An 18,951-nucleotide genomic window follows, 5' to 3' on the forward strand; every position below is an offset into this window, starting at 1 on the left:
AATGGATGGATACAGGGGTAGATAGACAAAAATGAGATAAAGCAAGTGGCAGAATATTATGTAGCAGGTATAATATGGGTGTTACTGTAACATTCTTTCAACTTTTCTTTATGTCTGAAAATTTACATACTAAAGTACTGGGAAAAAATAAAAGGTATATGTAATAATGATACTATAAAAGAGCATGTAGAAAAACTTAGGTGAATATGAATTTGATCCCAGGGTAAGAAAATACCTAAGCATAATGAAAGAAATCAAAAGGAAATAGTAATATCTTTAAATTAAGCTTACAAATTGATTTTTTTAAAGTTTCAAAAATGAGCAAACTACATAAATTCCAAAAGAAAAAATACAAATGATAATATACAAGGTATATTTAAATATTATGACCATTCATAGAAGAGTAAGTTTAAAGAAGAAAAATCATGTTTTATATATCAAATTGGAATACAATCTTTTAATAACAGCAGTGTTGATAAGAATTTGGGGAAGTGAACACATCATATAGAAGTAAATAACTAGAACTTTTCTCAAAGGTATTTTCATCATGTACAGCAAGTCTTAAAATATATATTTATATCCTTAGGCCCAGAAATTTCCATAGAATAGACTATTTCTAAACACACACATACACAAAACTGGAAATATTCAAAAGTAGGGGACTGTCTGAATAAATGTTAGTGTATCTTTAAAATACACTAGAATAAAGCTATAAAAACTACCTCTTTGCCTCTTTGCATAAAAATTATTAATTACTTGGAAACATGAACAAGAATATTGTCAATTTTTTGAAACAGTAGATAATGAAACAGACTAGAACCCAATATTATTAAGAAAAGATTTTTACGTGTAAAAATAAATTGGATGGAAGTACAAAATGAAAAGTTAAAAATTGGGCGGGGGAGTTAGAAATATAGGTTATTTCAGGTTTTCTTTATACTAAAATAAATATGCATTTTTATAACTTAAAATGACTTTAAGATTTATAAATTAATTCTGAAAGTGAGAATTTATCTTCTTGCTTAAAAATTACTAATACCTCATTTATTTACTATTAGCATCATGAATTTATTTTTTAAAATATGACAACTGGACTAAGAAAATGTATACTAGTCACACCTGAGGTCATCAGTACGGCAGAACATCATCTTAACTACCATCGAAAACGAATTTTCAAGAAGCCTTTAAATACCTGATCCATTTTATTGACTGCAACTGCAAGCTGGGTCACTCCCAGAGAACGAACCAAGAGGCCATGTTCTCGTGTTTGTCCCCCAGTCTCAAATCCAGCTTCAAACTCTCCCCTGCTGGCATCTACAACTAAAACTGCTACATCTGCCTAAAAAAGAAAAAAATAACAATCAAAACAGCAAATAATGTCACAGCATTTTAATTCAAAGGACAGATTATTAAATTAGTTGTGTGGGTGAGATTTTAAAGGCAGACTCCAACCTGACACCAAACACAAAGCAAATCAAAGGAATTACACAAATGGATTAAAATTTTGGCACGAGCATGTGCCAAAAAAATAATGACATAAAAAAGTAAAAATTCCCATATTTGATTACATAATAATTATTATAACCAGGCAAAGGGGTTATGTTTCTGCTATCAGTTTTTAAAGATTTTCACATGTCATCATATAATCCACACCATAATAGGAAATAAAATGATCATAAAGTAAGTAAAGAATTTATCAGGTACTTTGTTCGGGATACAACAGAACTTTATAATTTAAATCAGAAGTATCATGTACATACTTTGGTGGGGGCAATTTACACTATTATTTCTATTCTTTTTCCTTCAATTCTTACCCAAATATTCCTTCTGCTTTATATCTACTCTTAAGTGCATCATTCATACCCAATCCTTCATGACTTCTAATGTTAAACTCCTAATTTCTTCAATGAGATCCAGTTCTTTTGATCAAGGATTCTTAGTTAAGAGCACAAACTAAAGCAATCAATGTGAAAATTGGCTCTTTCACTCATGTGTAGTCACTAGCAGGTCTCACACCTCAGGCAAATAGACAGCTATCTCACCTCACAGAAACACTGGGGGATAAATGTAGTTTACTTAAAGCCCTGACCATCCAAATCCTAGGCTCAATGACTGTAAATCTCCTTCTCATCAGGTTTTGCTAATAACTATCAAATTATATTTACTTTTTTAGATTAAAAATTGAAAGTCATTGAACTGGTATTAAGATACCTAAGTCAGTAAGTATCCTTCCTGATCCTCTTTCCTATTAACATCTCAAAAAACATTACTGGGCAATTTCTCTATTCTTTCTAAGCAACAGCTTGTCTTTGGGAGCTTAAATGGCTATACATTTTCAAGGAAGCCTTTTCAGTGGTAAAAAGCGATCTCTCCTCATCCATCATGTATACTGTGTATATTCTTCTTGTAGTACATCTGTGTTAGCCTTTCATTGTTACATGTCTTACCTTTCTACACTGTGATTTCCTTGAGGAGAGGCAACATGTGCTATATGTATCTCTGTATCCAGAAAAGCCTACCACAGTACCTCATACACTGGGTGCGTTACTTAATATCTTTGAGCCTATTTCTTCATTTGTCTTATAATGGAATTCAATTAAATAATCTCTAAAATCCTTTCCTACCCTAATTCCATCAGGAGTTTGGAGTAAATGTTCTTTATGATTACTCCGGACTCTAAGATTCTAGGATTAAAAAACATTTCAGTGTCATTGTATGTTCTGGTGTTTGCCTCTCCCATTAAACTATCAAAATGTGCTTTGTAGTCCATCATATCTCCACACTGCCTACCATTGTGCTTGGCACATTCAGTAAGTTTTCACTGAATGAAAACATATATACATACACACACATACACACACATACATACACACACACACATACATACATACGTACACACACATACACATAAGGAAACAAAGAAAAATATACCCTTTGGTAAATGCAATGAGAAGTATATCAATTTAAAATGGGGCTAATATGTATTTCACAGAATTGTTACAAGGATTAGATTAAACTAAATGCATGCAAAATACCTAGTACAGAGTCTGGCCTGTATTCAGTAGTCAATCAACGTGATAATTATTACTTTTCAATCTTCATTATCTCATTCAGTCCATGGACTGTAAATTAATATTCTGAAATTATATGTCAACTTCCTTAAATAGAATCAAATACTTCCTTATTTATCTTCAAATATATTCTAATTTATTCATATAACATCCTTTTTAGGTTGACATGCTCATAACATTTGTTGATAAACATTCCCTTTAAATGGGTGGAAGAACTCAGAAAACGGTCAATCATTGAACACTTTTGCCAAGTGACACAAACTTCTGAACTCTCCATATTTTCCAGTAGTCATCTATTATAGAAGAAATCAATGTCCTATATGTGTAGTGCTATTTGCATTGTTTTAATTATTTAAAGTTATTATCTTTGGTTTTTTCAGTATCCTCATTAAGAATCATGTAAGCTTACAAATTGCAATGGTTTTTTAATCTTAAGAAAGCAAATAAACCACAGGGGGAAGACTCCCAAGCTTCACTATTTCTGCATAAATTAGCTCTTTAAAAAGATATATGACTTGAATATAAATATAGTAAAAAGGCAGATGTTGAAATATTCACTCCAACTTAGTAATAAATGAATTATAAAGCTATGCCTCATTGAGCCCTTACCATTATTTTTACTACAAAGAAATTTGTAGCTTTTACACATTTGCTTCTTTGTAATAAATTAAAAAAGGTTTTATAAAGCACCAATAGAGATCATGAAAAATACATTTCTCTATTTTTTTTCAAATTTTTTAAAAAGTTAAAATTTTAATATTTTAAAAGTTATAATCCTAGCATTATAACCTCAGCATCAGGAAATTTTATGTACAATCAGTGTACTTTGGTTAAGAAAATATCTGGTACCTGGGCTGCTCCTGTAATCATATTTGGAATGAAATCCTTATGGCCTGGAGCATCCATTAATATAATAACTTTGGTTTTGGTCTCAAACTTTGTCATACCAACATCCATTGTTACTCCCCTTAAAGAAAACATAAAATGGTTAGAATGCACCATAGAAATAATCAGTGTTATGGATTATTTAATAATATAGGTGAAATGACAGTCTAAATTCTTAAGTAATAATGGGAATTCTATTATATAGTCTATTATTTTGAATAATTAGGCTATCTGGAATTTCTGCTGTAACAGATTACACTGGTATGGCTTTAAAACAAGGTTTGGATACAACAAGAGCTTAATCAAAATGATTGATGCTTCCCATTTCCTTTTTTTTTTCAGTAAGAAGCAGTACAGATTGTGAACAAAGAAAGATATATAGAGACATATCTGGAGTGGGAAACAATAAATATTGCAGATGAGAAAAGATAAAAATGAAGAATGACCACTATCAGGATGTACCTTTCCTCATTTTCTTACATTTATGCTTCACTAATTATAGAAATAAACTTATAAAACTTTCATTTGTAAGGCTGGTCAGTATGTTACACATTTAGCAAACAGGAAATATCAAAGGAGATGAACAATTTTTTAACAATTGAGAGACAGGGACAGTAGTGGTTTTACATCCCATGTCATCCTCTTGGAGTCCAACACAGTGCCTCTTCTTAGCCACAAAAACATAGATTCAGATATAAGGAAGCCCAGGAGGGTCTACAAAAGTAGCAAGTCTTTCTAGACTGCAGGAATTTAAAAAGGGAAATCACATGGGCAATAAACTAGGTAATTATTCATCCTGGTTTGCCCAGGATAGTCCATAGTAAGGAATGAGCACTCCCTTCTACTACCAAAGTGTCCCAACAATTATAATGGTAAATTATGTGTTCACCCTAGCAGTCAGGTAACTGTGGGTCTCCTTAGTCAAGTTATTCTAGTTTAATCCGAAACCATGGGCCATTTGAGTTTGCAAAAATGATACTTAATTCTCTTTAATAATCCCCAAGTAAGTGCCTGAGAATAGTGATGAACCAAGACTGAGTCTGAGCTCCTCCCTGGACTGCTTTGACCATACTCTTTTGACCCAGCTCTGCTCTGCATTTGTAACTGAGAGGATATGAAAATGTCACTCAGGCTACTAATTTCTGTCCAACACATGAGCAGAACAGAGGATTTATAAATATTTAACATGGTAGGATAAGCAATTCACTGTATTTTTGAAATGCTACTAAGGAATATATAGTGGTGAATTAAAACTCCCATTATGTATATGGAAGCTTCTGCTACCTACAGAATAAAGGAATATTCTAAAAATTGTAGCATGCTGAGCAACAGAAAACTACCAGCAGCAAAAATATGACAGCCAACTAGCAGATTTATTGTTAAAAAAACACTAAAATTATTAATTATTCTAGGAGATAGATTATTAGCTTACTTGCCTGCTCAACTCACACATGAAGTAAATTCAAACAAAGCCATTCTAACTTAATTATACTGTCCTCAATCTCTTTACCTACTTAATAGATAGTACAAAAAAACTAAAAAGCCATATGTCAATAATCTGCTTAATAAGCTGATAGGTGGAAATTTAGTCTTCTAATACTGATATCATACAAAATTCTGTTTTCCAATATTCATTTTCCCAAAATGTGTAACTGTCCAACTATTTTTTCTTACTAGGTTGTAAAACAAGCTTGTGATACTATGAAGAATAAGAAAGACACCTACAAGAAAAAAACAAAACAAAACTCAAACCACTATGATATAAAATTCTATTTACCAGAAGAGCTAAGGAATATTGTGACCTGCTTTATTGAGAATTATCTTATATCAATACTCCAAGAAAATAAACATACTTTTAAAAAGTATGAAAATCCAAATATGTTCTCTAATCATATTCAGAATGAAGACATCAGAGAACAGAGTAACTTCTTTGTTGATTCAGGATTTTCAGAGGGCTTCAGTCTTTATTATTTTGAGACAGTAGGTATATTTGCCATTTCACTTAATTGTAAGTGTCCTCTTTCTTTCCTGACAAAGGTGCCATTGGCTTCCCCATCCCTACCAGTTCTAACATGAAATATCTAAAAAGACTTCAAAAGAAATACTTTGGCCAGAGGTATATGAATATCTATATTCTCCTAAAATCTCACCAAAGTTAGCATTGAACACAGTAACACATACAGAAGTAACCAAATGGATTAGATCTACCTGGTAGGAGACAGGTTTAATTACTTGTTTGTTGACTCTGTCTCATAAAAGCATAGTACAGAAAGTATAAAGATGAATTAAGCCTGGTAATTTGAATTTACCGGTCATTTTGATTCTAGACAGAAGACAGTTTACTACAAAAAGTTACCTTTCCTTTATAACCTGATATAATAATCTTATGTATATTAACATTATATATATTAATTTTAAATTAAGAGTCTTGCTCATAATTTTCATTCAAAATCAAGACAATTTGACATATACTCAGGGAAGTGACAACCGAAACTTCTCCCACAGAATAATTAGCTAAGGGTTTTTACTGCCTTTTTCTCTGCTTTTAAAAAAAATTTTTAATAAACATTTTTTAAACTATTTTCATAGAATTTGGAAGAGTAAAAAATGTATGTAGACTACAATGAAAACTACAATAAAAACATTTCCCTGATAATTGAAAACTTTTTTCTAAAAATAGTCTCTAAAATATTTCATGCTTTGTTTCATGCATATTCAACATATTTACATACTTATTTAAAAGACTATATACCATTTCAGAATGAAAATTTTGAAATATAGTGACTACCTTTCCCTTTCTTCGCCAGTCTCATCCAAGACCCATGCATATGCAAACGAAGATTTGCCAGCCTTTTTAGACTCTTGTTCATACTTATGCATAGTTCTTTTGTTTACATTACCCAGAAGATAAAGCAAATGGCCCATCAGAGTACTTTTCCCAGCATCAACATGACCTAAGGAAAATTGATTGAGGATTAATACTAGATACATTTTCTAGATGTTGTTCACATTGAGGCATTGCAGGAATATGTAATTCAATAGTTCATGTCAGTGTTTAGAGTAATAAATACCAATTTTTATCAAATAACAGTTAAGATGTCTAAATGGAGGGAAAAAAGCATGTCTCTTTAAAGGGGGGAAATTTTCCTTTATTTCTGGAAATTAAGATTATCAATGAGACAGGCAATTTTCAAATGTTCACAAAATGAAAATGCCACAACCAAGTCTAATGACCTCTTTAGTGACTTGGCATTATTTCACCCAGAGTGACCTTGGAAACTTGACATTATGATGCAATGCCTCCTTGCTTCATGTCTATTTACACCCACAGAGAAATGCAGAGTGGAACGAGTTTCCATGCTGCCACTAGAAAGTTTCTGGGCTTAAGCAGTTGACTGACAATCCAGAGGAACAAAGGGCATTACCAATGACCACTAGGTTGAGGAGTTGCTTCCCTCCTTGCCGCTTTTCCAGCTCCGCTTTGATATCTATTTGTTGCCTCAGCTTGCTAGACTTTTTCACTGGTGTCGGTGTTGAACTCTGCTCTTCTGATGCTTGAATGGTGTGGGATGGAAGGGCTGATTTAGAAGCGGTCTCAAGTACATCAGAAGAAACAAGGCCGGTATCTTCACTAGAATGTCCTTTTTGAGGTGTGTGGAAAATATGACCATTTTCTTCAGCAGTTACTCTACAGAAAGCATAGATAGGAATAAAGTGCTTAAAACAATTCGACTGATATCCTATAATGTCAGAAGGGCAGGGAAGTTGTCTCTTCATATTCCTTACACTTGCAGACCAAAAAATGATCTTCACTAAGTGGCTAGAGTCTGTTAAGGTGGAAATGATAAGTAGCTAGACCCAAACCACACAAATACATACATGGAAGATCCCAAGAGAAAAACAGACGACCAAAAACTAAGATAAGAAGAAAATATCCCATAAAATAACTGAAATTCAATGTGTAAGCCCATAGCTTAGCCATACAATCCTATCAAAACAGATGGCATAAAGGAGATATTTTGTAAAAATTGGCATTGTGTTCCTGGAGATAAATCAGTACTAAAAAAATAGCTTTATCAGTTTTATCCCTAACTCATTCCTCCAACCAGACAGAGACTTACAATTTTTTTTGCTCAAACACTATCCTTAAGGGAGATATTGCTAAATGTGTACATTTTCTTATTACTTTTGGCAAAAGAGTTTTAATTCATTAATTCAACAAACACTTGATTCACTAAAAACTATATTAACATATACTAGCACTGATGTTGAGAAGAAAAGATAAAGAAATGAAAAAGTTATCAACTGATCCCAAAAGCTTACAATCTATTGAGGAACTCAGATATGTAAAGTAGAAGCAATACCATCTAGCTTAACTTATTTCCTCCTTGACAATGACATTGCCTCCAAAAGTAAACACTGATCTTATTTCTTCGATAGTTCTTGGACTATCCTCCATAGAAACTATAACAGTGCTATGCCATGGATAGCTATAAAGGATGTAATCTAATCAACCAGACTACGATTTGTCTTACCTTTCTTTCACAGAATTAGGACACAGAATTAGGACAAAGAACAGGTTAAATTGCAAGTTATTAAGAATGAAACCAATTACATGTGACTCAATGTGGATCTGGCAGAGAAGAATTACATACAGAAAGCAGTTTACAAAAATAACTTAAGGATTGCAGCTAATGGAAATGTATACGAACAGTGAATCTGCCAATATTTTCTTCTTGCCCACAATAACAAAAACAGATTCATTGTTCCCCCTCAGGGTGTTTTTACGTGCTCAACACTGACCCTTCCTCCTACGCCTCAGGAAAAAATCACATTCGTTATATTTGCAACTTCATTAAAAGCCTCATATTCATTCCCATTTTATTTGGTTTTGCAAATCTCCACTAACCAACTTTGGTGTTCACTTTTTAACACTGCTTAGACAGATTAGCTTCATCTCAAACTACAGGGAAAAAATATCAGTATGTGGAAAATGTTCCCATTCTTTTTTTTAAGAGTCCAACCAAGTTAAGTAAATCAAATTTAAACTATAATTTGCAAACATTTATTTGAATGACCACAGCTAGTTCTCTAAAACAAAAACATGATAACTCTGCATTTAGGGGAGTAAAAAAAAACCCTACAAATTACAATGAAAGTATTCAACCAGAATGACTAGTCACGTCACAGAACCTGGTTCTGATCAGACCTGAGAGAAATCACAATCTCTGGCTGCAAATCTTTCTGTTTTCAGTGACAGAGGCTTTTCTTCAAAGGAAAGCTCACGCTAACTCCAACATGGAAAACAGATAAAAGCAGAACAGCTATGGCTGACACAGTGGGTTGAGGCCTGAAACTCAGCTCATCCACCCATCCAGGCAGCCCTGCTCAGGATAGGAAGAGCGTCACAAAACATGGCCTGACTCGATTATTTCATTTACAATTCAGTAACATGAAAGGTTTGCTTTTCTTTCACTTTCATAATAACATTCCCTTCAAGTAAATTTTAGGCAAACTGCAAATTAGTTCACTAAACTGTACAATGTTAGAGAAAAGGGTCAAAGTAATTAGAAAAGCATCGACGAAAGTCTGTACTTAGTAAAAACTCCTGCGTAATATGAAGTAAAAGCTAATGTTTTAAGATTTTGAAAAATCTCAAAGATGAGATCTAAAAATGACCATTCTGGGTTCAGGATTATAATTACTGACTGGTACAAAAGAAAGTATAGGTTGGTTGAATATTTTTTCAGGTGCTTTCTGATATAATTTTGTAACCTTATCTACTATTTTAAAGTGACCGGTCTGTTTTTTTTAAAACCATCTTTCCAAGAGTGGGAATATTTCTACATGAATCTAGAGGCTTAATCTTTCTTTGAGAGTTATTTAAATGATACTGGAAAGCTAATAATTTAGATTGAAGAGGTTAAGCACAGAGTTATTTGTTCTCTATGCAAGGTTCTAATGATTTTTACTTACTGCACTTTCTAGAGAAATATTTACTATCTTTACTATTAGTGAAGAAAAAGTTTGCTGTTTCAGTTTCTTCTAAGAAATGCATTATTCTTTCTTTATAAGCTGCCACTGGGAATCACACTATGTAGAAATCTATGATGCTGAAATCTTGACTCAAAAGTGTTTATGTTTCTCTGTGCTTTCTTGAGACCAAATCAAAACAACAGCCTAAGTATTATCCCTACTATAAATGTCCCCCCAAAATCCTATAAAAGTATTTGAAGTAAATATAGCTTGGTCCTTGAGCAACTATATGCATTCTGAGTATCTCCATTTGTACTTGCAGACCTTTCACATTCTGATGACGTCTCCCACAGGGCCACATCAAAATATTGGCTCACAGGCTGCCTTTTACCTTTATATTATTTCCAGGTTTATTTTTAAAATAAAATGTATTTCTCCAAGGACTCTGATCAATAAATATTTAAACAACTATTCTACGAAAGGAATATGATGATGAACATTAATGGTCCCTGTCCTCATGAAGCATATAGTCTTGTAAGATTTTGAAACGCTTGCATTATACTTGTAAAGCATAGAGGTGGGTTTCTAAGAATTATTTACTTATATTTACTATTTATTTTTTTCTTGATCATTTATTACCCATTATTTTTATAAATATTCACATAGATAACTATGCATTTACTTCTAATATATAGATTAATATACATAGACAAGTCTAGAATCAAGCCTATTTTCTCATTCCCTTTTCTTTGTACTATGCTCATCTGCATGTTGCTTTCTAAACCTTCTGCATAAGATTATAAAATCCTTAGAACAAGGAATTGTGTATTCTATTTATTTTTTCCTCTCTCAATGAAAATAATTCCATAATAGGATTAAATGGCACTCAAGACATGAGAATAAAAAAGGTACTTATGATTCTTACAACCCAACCTTCATTCAGAGAGAAAAGACATACATTGAGCTTTTTGTTACTGAATCAGGATTCAGAATTATTTTAACGAGCTAAAGTTACTCAAATTAAAAATTAACGTTTTCATTCATTCATTTAACTAACATATACTGAATGCCTACTATGTCCTAGATATGGACTTCTTTCCCTCACTAAATTTGAAATCTAATGAATAAAGTCTTGCTTCTATAAAATAAAACAAAAAAAATGAACTAGGTGATCATTAACATTCTTCCCAACCAAGATTCATGGATACTTCTATTAATTTACATAAAAGAATGTTGTAAGGGAGAAAAAAATGGCTGCTGAGTTTGTATTTCCTGAAATTGGGGGAAAAAAAATCCTCTATTGTTTATATTTGATAATAGTGTTTCGTGTCTGATAGACAAAATATATATAATTTATAAATAATAGATTTAGGAAATGATTGAAAAACCTGAAAACTTTTAAAGAAGTTTAAAGTTAATGTCTTTAGGGGAACTAAGATCCCACATGCTGCACGGTGCGGCCAAAAAAAAAAAAAAAAAATTAAAGTTAATGTCTTTAAACTGTGCTGTTATGTCTCAAGCAACCCACTTTCCTTGTCTATAAAAACTCCTGAGAGAATCCTAAAGACTGTGAAAAGAAAGAATAAATGAGTGCTACTAAAGTATGACTTATTATCATTTCTCACTAGATATTTGCAATTCTAGGTAAGTTTTATTTTATATTTTGTCTTTGTTATACTGATCCATTTTATTCAGTATGAAAATCTAAAAGAGTTTAAAGATAATAGTAAAAAAATTTTAATTAATGATTCCTTGATTCACCAACTACATTTAATTCCCAAACACTGCTTGCTTACACCATCTAGTGGCAAAGGATTCCCTACCTCACAGTGCTAGATTTCACAAAATCATAGGTTTTTAACGTTAAAGTAGCTATATTTAATTTGTATAAGGAAATTGACAGTGAGGCAGGTTAATATACATAGGTAAGTCTAGAATCAAGCTTAATTTCTCATCCCCTTTTCTTTGTACTATGCCATACTGAGGACCCATTATACTTCAATGATTATATTATGCAAAATTGAAATAGATTCTCTTTCTTACAGTCTAACAAGAAGACAATACTAATTTCAAAAAAGGGGGGAGGGGTTAAAAACCTTACCCAGGCACTTCAAATCCCATAGTTTGCTTCTTTCCAGATACAGTCATTTTAGCAACTTTTGGCACAATTTCAGATTCACTTCGAGATGACTGGGAATCTATTGATTTTCCTAATGAAAGAGTAAAATATAAAAGTCTAGTTAATTCAAATTGATTCCTAGAAATATTCATTACACATTAAATACATATTATGGTAATTTTCACAGAATCACATCTTTATACGTATTTTTTCTCTAAAAAATATTCAGCGAAATTTTAAAATGCTGAAAGAAATTCTTCTGTCACCCTATTCTGGGAAATCCCCCATTGTCAGGACTCTGCTGTGCTTAACCTCCACCAAATCTCTTCCTAATTTTGAACTGACTCTTAAGTTTCAGTATTAAGAGGTCACAAGGTGGTTTCTGCATTGAGCCTCATTCTGACATTATACCTAGACCCTGTATCTCCCTCTCCTACCACACCCTTTCACAATACTAAAATTGTCCAGTCAGTTAGCAGATGGCTAAACTATTTTTAATTGTGATACCTACAAACTGATGAGCAAGTTGAGAGTCTGCTGAATTGTGCTAGATACTGCATATATTTCACTTGCTCACAATACTAAACTTAGTAAGATATTTGATATCTCCACAGAATACGGGGGAAGAAGTCAACATAGAAAAAGTAAATTAAGAACATGAAGGAGAATAAATTACGAGCTAGATCAAAGTAAGACTTTTATGCATTTGATCCTTTAAAAAATATATATGAAATTCTTCAGAATGTATCTTTATTATTTTCAGTAAGAGTACCATCAGGATTGGGTCCACATAAAACTATGGAAACCGCATTGCTACACTGGTAAATATATATACAGAAATTACTTTTAAAAATTAGAGAAGATAAATTAATGTACATAATTCATTCAAAATGTTTGCTATTTGCTTACTATATGCCAAGCACTACGCTGGAAATATAGTGGTGAACAAAAGCAGACATAATCCTTGTACTGAGAGAGCTTACAGTCTAGTGGAGAAAACTGATCACAAAAAATAAAATTACGACTGTTATTAGTGTTATAATCTGTATACGGTACTATCAGATTTGGTGACAGGGCACATGAATTAGAGTGCTTCCATAGGAAAATGAGAGTTAAGTGAAGACACAAAAAATGAGCAAGAATAAACTACCCAGAAAGGAAGAGCATTCCAAACAGAGAGTAGCTGTATGAGGGCCCTGCTGTAGGAGGCAGCATGGCCTTCAGAGCGAGTAAAAGCAGAGGGGAGAGGGAACATAGTTAAATGGAGCTGAAGAGGGGGGCAATGGCCAGGCAATGCAGGACCTTTAAGCCACAGCAAAGATCCTAATGCTTTTTCTAACACATCTGGAAGCCAACAAAATGATGTAAGAAAGTGGGGGGAAGGGAAAGAGAGGAGAAGATAAAACAAAGGGTCAAACTCAAAGGAGAAGTCTGGGCTGGAGCATATATTTATGATTCAACAGCACATAATTAGTTGTTGAAGGCACTGACATAAGTGAGATCACCAAGGGAGAGAATACTGAGTAAGAAAAGGAGTGGTCTCAGGACAAAGCCTTGGAAGAAATTCAACCTTTAATCACAGATAGAGGACAGCAAGAAAGAGGACAGTGAGCCTACAAAAAGGTGACAGAGGAGGGCCGGGGAGGATGGTGCCCAGGAAGCTAAGGGAAGTGGCATCATCAGAGTCTGAAGTTGCTGTTCAGTCAAGTGAGATGACTGAAAACATTCACTAGTGACACGATTCCTTTAGATAAAGGTCATTGGTAGAGTTAGCAAGAACCATCTGAGAGAAGTGAGGGAAGGCAAAGCCAGAATGGGTTAAAAAAAAGGTGAGAAAACAGGCAGCAAGTACATGTCCACTATCTCTTACGCATAATTCCAAAATCCAAAAGCTCTGAAAAATTAAGGTTTTTTGTTTTAACTCATTTGGAAGCAAAACCTGACCTGGACTAAAGTGAAGCTTTTTGTAGCCCTTATTTATCCCATTTAAAGTGGAAAGCCATACATTTCAGTGCAGAAATAACAATGTGATGATTAAAGGGTGCTGCCCCAAATTCCACTGGGGTGATCATACCATAGACGTTAATGCTTTTCTCAATCCAAAAAATCTGATTTCTGAGTCAAATCTGGTCCCAAGGGCTTTAGATAAGCAATTGTAGATATGGACTAATGACCCTCTCAAAAAAATCTGGTCGGAAAGGGAGGAATGTGGTAGAATGGTAGCAAAAGGGAAACATGGCATCATCTGATGGAGAACATAAAACTGAAAGGGCTGGCTGAAAATATCAGGAAGAAAAAAGATCATGTCAGATATTTTAGAATTTCTGAGAATGTAGAGAGGGATGGGACATAAAGCACAGGTAGAAACTGAACTAAAATAGGAGAAGGGCACTTTTACTGTAATAGAAGCCAGATCTCAACATTCTCATACAATGTTGAGAAGCTAGAAGATGAAAACCCCTGACAGTTAGCTTCTATTCTCTCCGTAACATAGCAACAAGTTACCTGGTGAGATTGAGGGTGAATGAGAAAATTAAAAAGACTGGTGAGGCAAATACAGTTTTCAATAATCTTTGCACAAAGAATGAGTTGAATACACACAAAAATAGGGGAATCGTTGGATAGTATTGAGGGTCCATTTAAGATCTGCAATAACGAATCTGCAGTGGAATCCATCTGCCTATCCATGTGGCTTTTTCCAGCAAGGTTCAGCCATTCAGGAACACGCACAGAGAAGACACTGACTGCTTCATTCAGAGTGAAGCTTCTACCCAACAGGTACAAAAAAAGGGCAGAGTAACAAGGTGGTTGAAGGTACTGGCAACAAAAGGGGGGAAAGTTATTGAAATGATAAATAATGAGCTCTAAGCTGAATTAAACAAATAAAATGACAAAGGAAGAGTACTGATGTACTGAAAGAAAGTTGAGGGGTCCAAAGGTCAAGAAAAGGTAACAATGTAAGAAGTACAACTAGGTGGCTGTTGTCAGAATGGGACAAGCGGTTTCATGATTTTGGAAGAGGCGGAGTTACAGTGAATTGCTAACGAGAGGGGAAGGTCACTGGAAATGAGGGGGTCAAGGAACTGCAAGTCCAGGCCGCTGGACTTGTTTTTTCACATTGATGCACAAGCTATGATCATGAAGAGTTTAGGGTGTAGAAGAACACTGTCAGCCAGCTTCCAAAGTCTTGATGAATAAGGAAAAGTAACCATGAGATTGTTCAGGAGATGAGAGCAGTGAAGAGTAATAAAAGGCTGGTTCGGGCAAAAGACAGAAACTTCAAAGGAGCAGAGATGGAAGGGGAGAAAAGGAAGGAGGGTGGGTGAAGGAATAATTGTTGGAAAAGGCAGAAAAGAAAATAAAGTTGACCTTCCAGACCCTGGGGTTTGAGAGGATATACATGAAGTAAGGCAAGGAAGTAGAAAAAAACACTAGGAAAACAGATTGAGAATTGTGGAGGGGTTTGATTTCCAGGATAAAAGCAGTTCCAAAGTTCTAGCAAAGGTAAAAAAGAGTGAGAGGTGAGTGAGTGATAAGGAAGGAGGAAACTGAGAGCATGATGGTGATGGTGATGGTGATGGTGATGGTGATGGTGATGGTGATGGTGATGGTGATGGTGATGGTGATGGAGAGGAGGGGGCAGGGCAGTGGTGTGTGTAGGTGGGGAGAACACCCTGACTGATAGAGGCATGGCAGACTTTGGCCTCTGTCAAAACAGGGAAAAAGAACCATAAAGCATAAAAACGTCTCAGTCCAGGCTATACAGGGCTAATCCCCACTTCCTATTAAGATTAATTTTAATACCTTCTATTTTGTGTGTAAAAAATCCCTTGACTCACTTATACATTTAGTACATTGAAATACTGTTAATGTTGACTTTTTTAAAAAAGTAGGTGGATCTTTAAGCAAAGAAAAGTCACAATATGAACCTGTAATATTTCTGGGGATGCAGTAAATATATTATTTTTCATTTCTGGTGATCCTATCTAGAGGATATCAAACCTCAAACCTAAGATGTAGTATTTCAAAAATTTGGTTATGTAAATGAAAGTATTTTTTAGAGGAAAAAGTACTACAGATCTGAATATAACCCATTAAAGCAATGGTTCATAAACTTTTTTATTTAGGTCAGATACCCCTTTGAAACAGCTAATGAAAACAATGGGACACTCTTGGCAGAGAAATACAGCACACACAAAATTTTGCATGCTATTTCAAGGGGTTCAATAATTCCAATCCTAGAACCCTCCACTTGAGAGATAACCTTGATTCAGGCTATTTTGGAAATATGTTAATTCAATTTGATGTTCTCCATAGTCAATGAAAACATACATTTAGTAAATTTTCCATTAAGCTGTTATTAATGGCAATGTGACATACTTTGACTTATCCAACCGCATTACACAGTCCCCCTCGTAACTAGCATCATGCTGATGACAGGCAAAATCTACTGACAGGTCAGAAATGAACTAATAACTAAAATAATCAGTCATGGATCAGTAAGAGATACATATATCCATCACATAAAAGTGTAAAATGTTTACTGTATTCCTTCATCTTCCCCAACCAAATAACAAATTCATTTTCTGTATAACAACCTCAAGAAACTGAGCACTGAAAGTCCCAAAATAATGGCAGCATATGGAATGAGTACTGGATGCAAATAAGGAGCTTGGATTCTGATTCCTGCTCTGCCACTAATTAACTGTTACCTACCTTACAGCTTAAACAGTTCATTTAATTTCACTAGCTTCCGTCTTCTCGTCTACATAATGAAGTAAATTAAACGGTTTCTAGTTCTGTGGATGTATGTGTCTGTGACTCCCAAACCATTAAGGTGTCCTTTAAATCAAATAGCCTACTAGGAGGTTAAAATGTGCCATTCCAAAGAAAAGTACCAATGTCCTCCCCCAAGTCATGTAAAACCCACCCACCAAATCATGGTCACCAGAAAGAAACATGTTCTGAAGATTCATATATTAGTGATTAATATATTAGTGATTAGTGTTCAGTCTCTAGTAAGATGAAGAATTGATCATCTTTTAGATTTTTCATTTGGATGAAAATAACAGCTACCCAGTTAATCAAGTCCAACCTGCTTGTTTTGTAAACAAAAAAAAACAACAACAACAAAACCAAGGAACAAAGAAGTGACTTCACCTTAGCAGCAGGGCATGTACTTAATTAATCAGCTCACCTACCTGTCCACTTCTCCTTTCTCATACTCCATTTGTCTCTAAAGCAACGCTTCTTCTATCCCTAGTGGTTACCCCTTGCTGGACTACTTCTTCCAGAATTCTACTGTTTCCTTCCTGGGGCTAAGATCTAAGCAGCAAAATCTACTTGGCTCTGTCTCTTGAATATGAAGTTATCTAGGTCCCTTTCCTGAAGACATTTTTCAATGTATATTCCTTTGTAAAGGATTCAAAGCCAAATTTCCCTAGCACCACACGATTGTCATAGACTTGCTGAATTTAATGAAACTCCCTGCTTACATATCCACAAGATTTACGCTCTTTCGACTAATTCCTTTGGTCTTTACAACACAATCAATATTAGACTAACTAGCTCTTTGAGGATAAGAAGTGCCTCATACACCTGTCCACATAGTACAAAGCACACAACACAGTGCTCTACTCACAACAAGCATTCAAGAAACAGAGTTTAATGATCAACCCCTAAGGGTTTAAGTTTTGAAACCATGAGTTGATCTCTATTGTTTTTGCAAGTTATCTTAGTTCTCTTCTTAAGGCAATAACCTCAATTTACTCTCTACCTACTTCCTGCACTTATAATCAGCCACCTTGGACTTCCCTAGTGGTGCAGTGGTTAAGAGTCCGCCTGTCAATGCAGGGGACACAGGTTCTATCTCTGGTCCAGGAAGATCCCACATGCCACGGAGCAACTAAGCCTGTGCACCACAACTACTGAGCCTGTGCTCTAGAGCCCGCGAGCCACAACTACTGAGCCCAGGTGCCGCAACTACTGAAGCCTGAGCCCCTAGAGCCCGTGCTCCACAACAAGAGAAGCCACTGCAATAAGAAGCCCACGCACCGCAACGAAGAGCAGCCCCCGCTCGTGGCAACTAGAGAAAGCCCGTGTGCAGTAACGAAGTCCCAACGCAGCCATAAATAAGTAAGTGAATGAATGAATAAATAAATAAAATACCAGTCACCTCCTAGTGTTTAGAGCGCTGGGTTCTAGAAAGTCCACCTGGCACTTCCTATGGGCACTCTTGTACACTTTCCTGCCAGGAGATTTTTATATGCTCTTTTTTACCTTCACAGCAACCACGCAGAATGGGTATAATTACTCCTACTTTACTTTAGAGAAACTAAAGTTCAAAACAGTTGATTTGCCAAAGATTATGCAGCCTTGGGCAGTGACAGAGCTAGATTAAAAAAAAAGGTATGAATCACATTTTTTTCTTTCATGTGGACCATTTTTTTTAAAAATCTTTATTGAATTTGTTACAATATTGCTTCTGTTTTATGTTTTGTTTTTTTGGCCCCGAGGCATGTGGGATCTTAGCTCCCTGACCAGGGATCGAACCCGCACCCCCTACATTGGAAGGTGAAGTTGTAACCACTGGACCGCCTGGGAAGTCCCTCAAAGAGTTTATACACTATTCTGAGACAATTATAAACACTGTGGAGATTAAGTTGTAGAAAGAATAAGCAAGAGTATTCTATGTATGCACCTGAGTAATTAGGAACAACTTAACAAATGAAATGAGATTTGATCTGACCCTGAAAAATAAACAAAAAGGAGGAGAAAATAACATGGAAAAGTCATTTGTAAGGGTTAATGGGGCAAATATTCTGAAAAAGACTGGGCAGTGATCAATAAATTTTTAAAGACTATATAACTGAAGCTTTGAAGGAAAGAACTCTTTAAAAC

At 34.7% G+C, this 18,951-nt stretch overlaps 1 protein-coding gene across 3 annotated transcripts in view; it reads right to left on the minus strand.

The window, feature by feature from the left end:
• Positions 1-18,951, minus strand: part of HBS1L (HBS1 like translational GTPase) — a 73,594-nt gene that overhangs the window by 17,874 nt on the left and 36,769 nt on the right. For 2 of the 3 annotated variants that reach the window (XM_030853402.2, XM_060283533.2), the window contains 5 exons: positions 12,034-12,142; positions 7,382-7,644; positions 6,745-6,910; positions 3,921-4,038; positions 1,193-1,339 (listed from right to left, as the gene is read on the minus strand). In XM_030853402.2, coding sequence (XP_030709262.1) covers positions 1,193-1,339; positions 3,921-4,038; positions 6,745-6,910; positions 7,382-7,644; positions 12,034-12,142 — 803 coding nt within the window. The remainder of the gene's footprint in view (positions 1-1,192; positions 1,340-3,920; positions 4,039-6,744; positions 6,911-7,381; positions 7,645-12,033; positions 12,143-18,951) is intronic. The other variant, XM_060283531.1, reaches the window with a different exon arrangement.

This window comes from Globicephala melas, chromosome 14, assembly GCF_963455315.2.
Source record: "Globicephala melas chromosome 14, mGloMel1.2, whole genome shotgun sequence".
NCBI lineage: Eukaryota > Metazoa > Chordata > Mammalia > Artiodactyla > Delphinidae > Globicephala > Globicephala melas.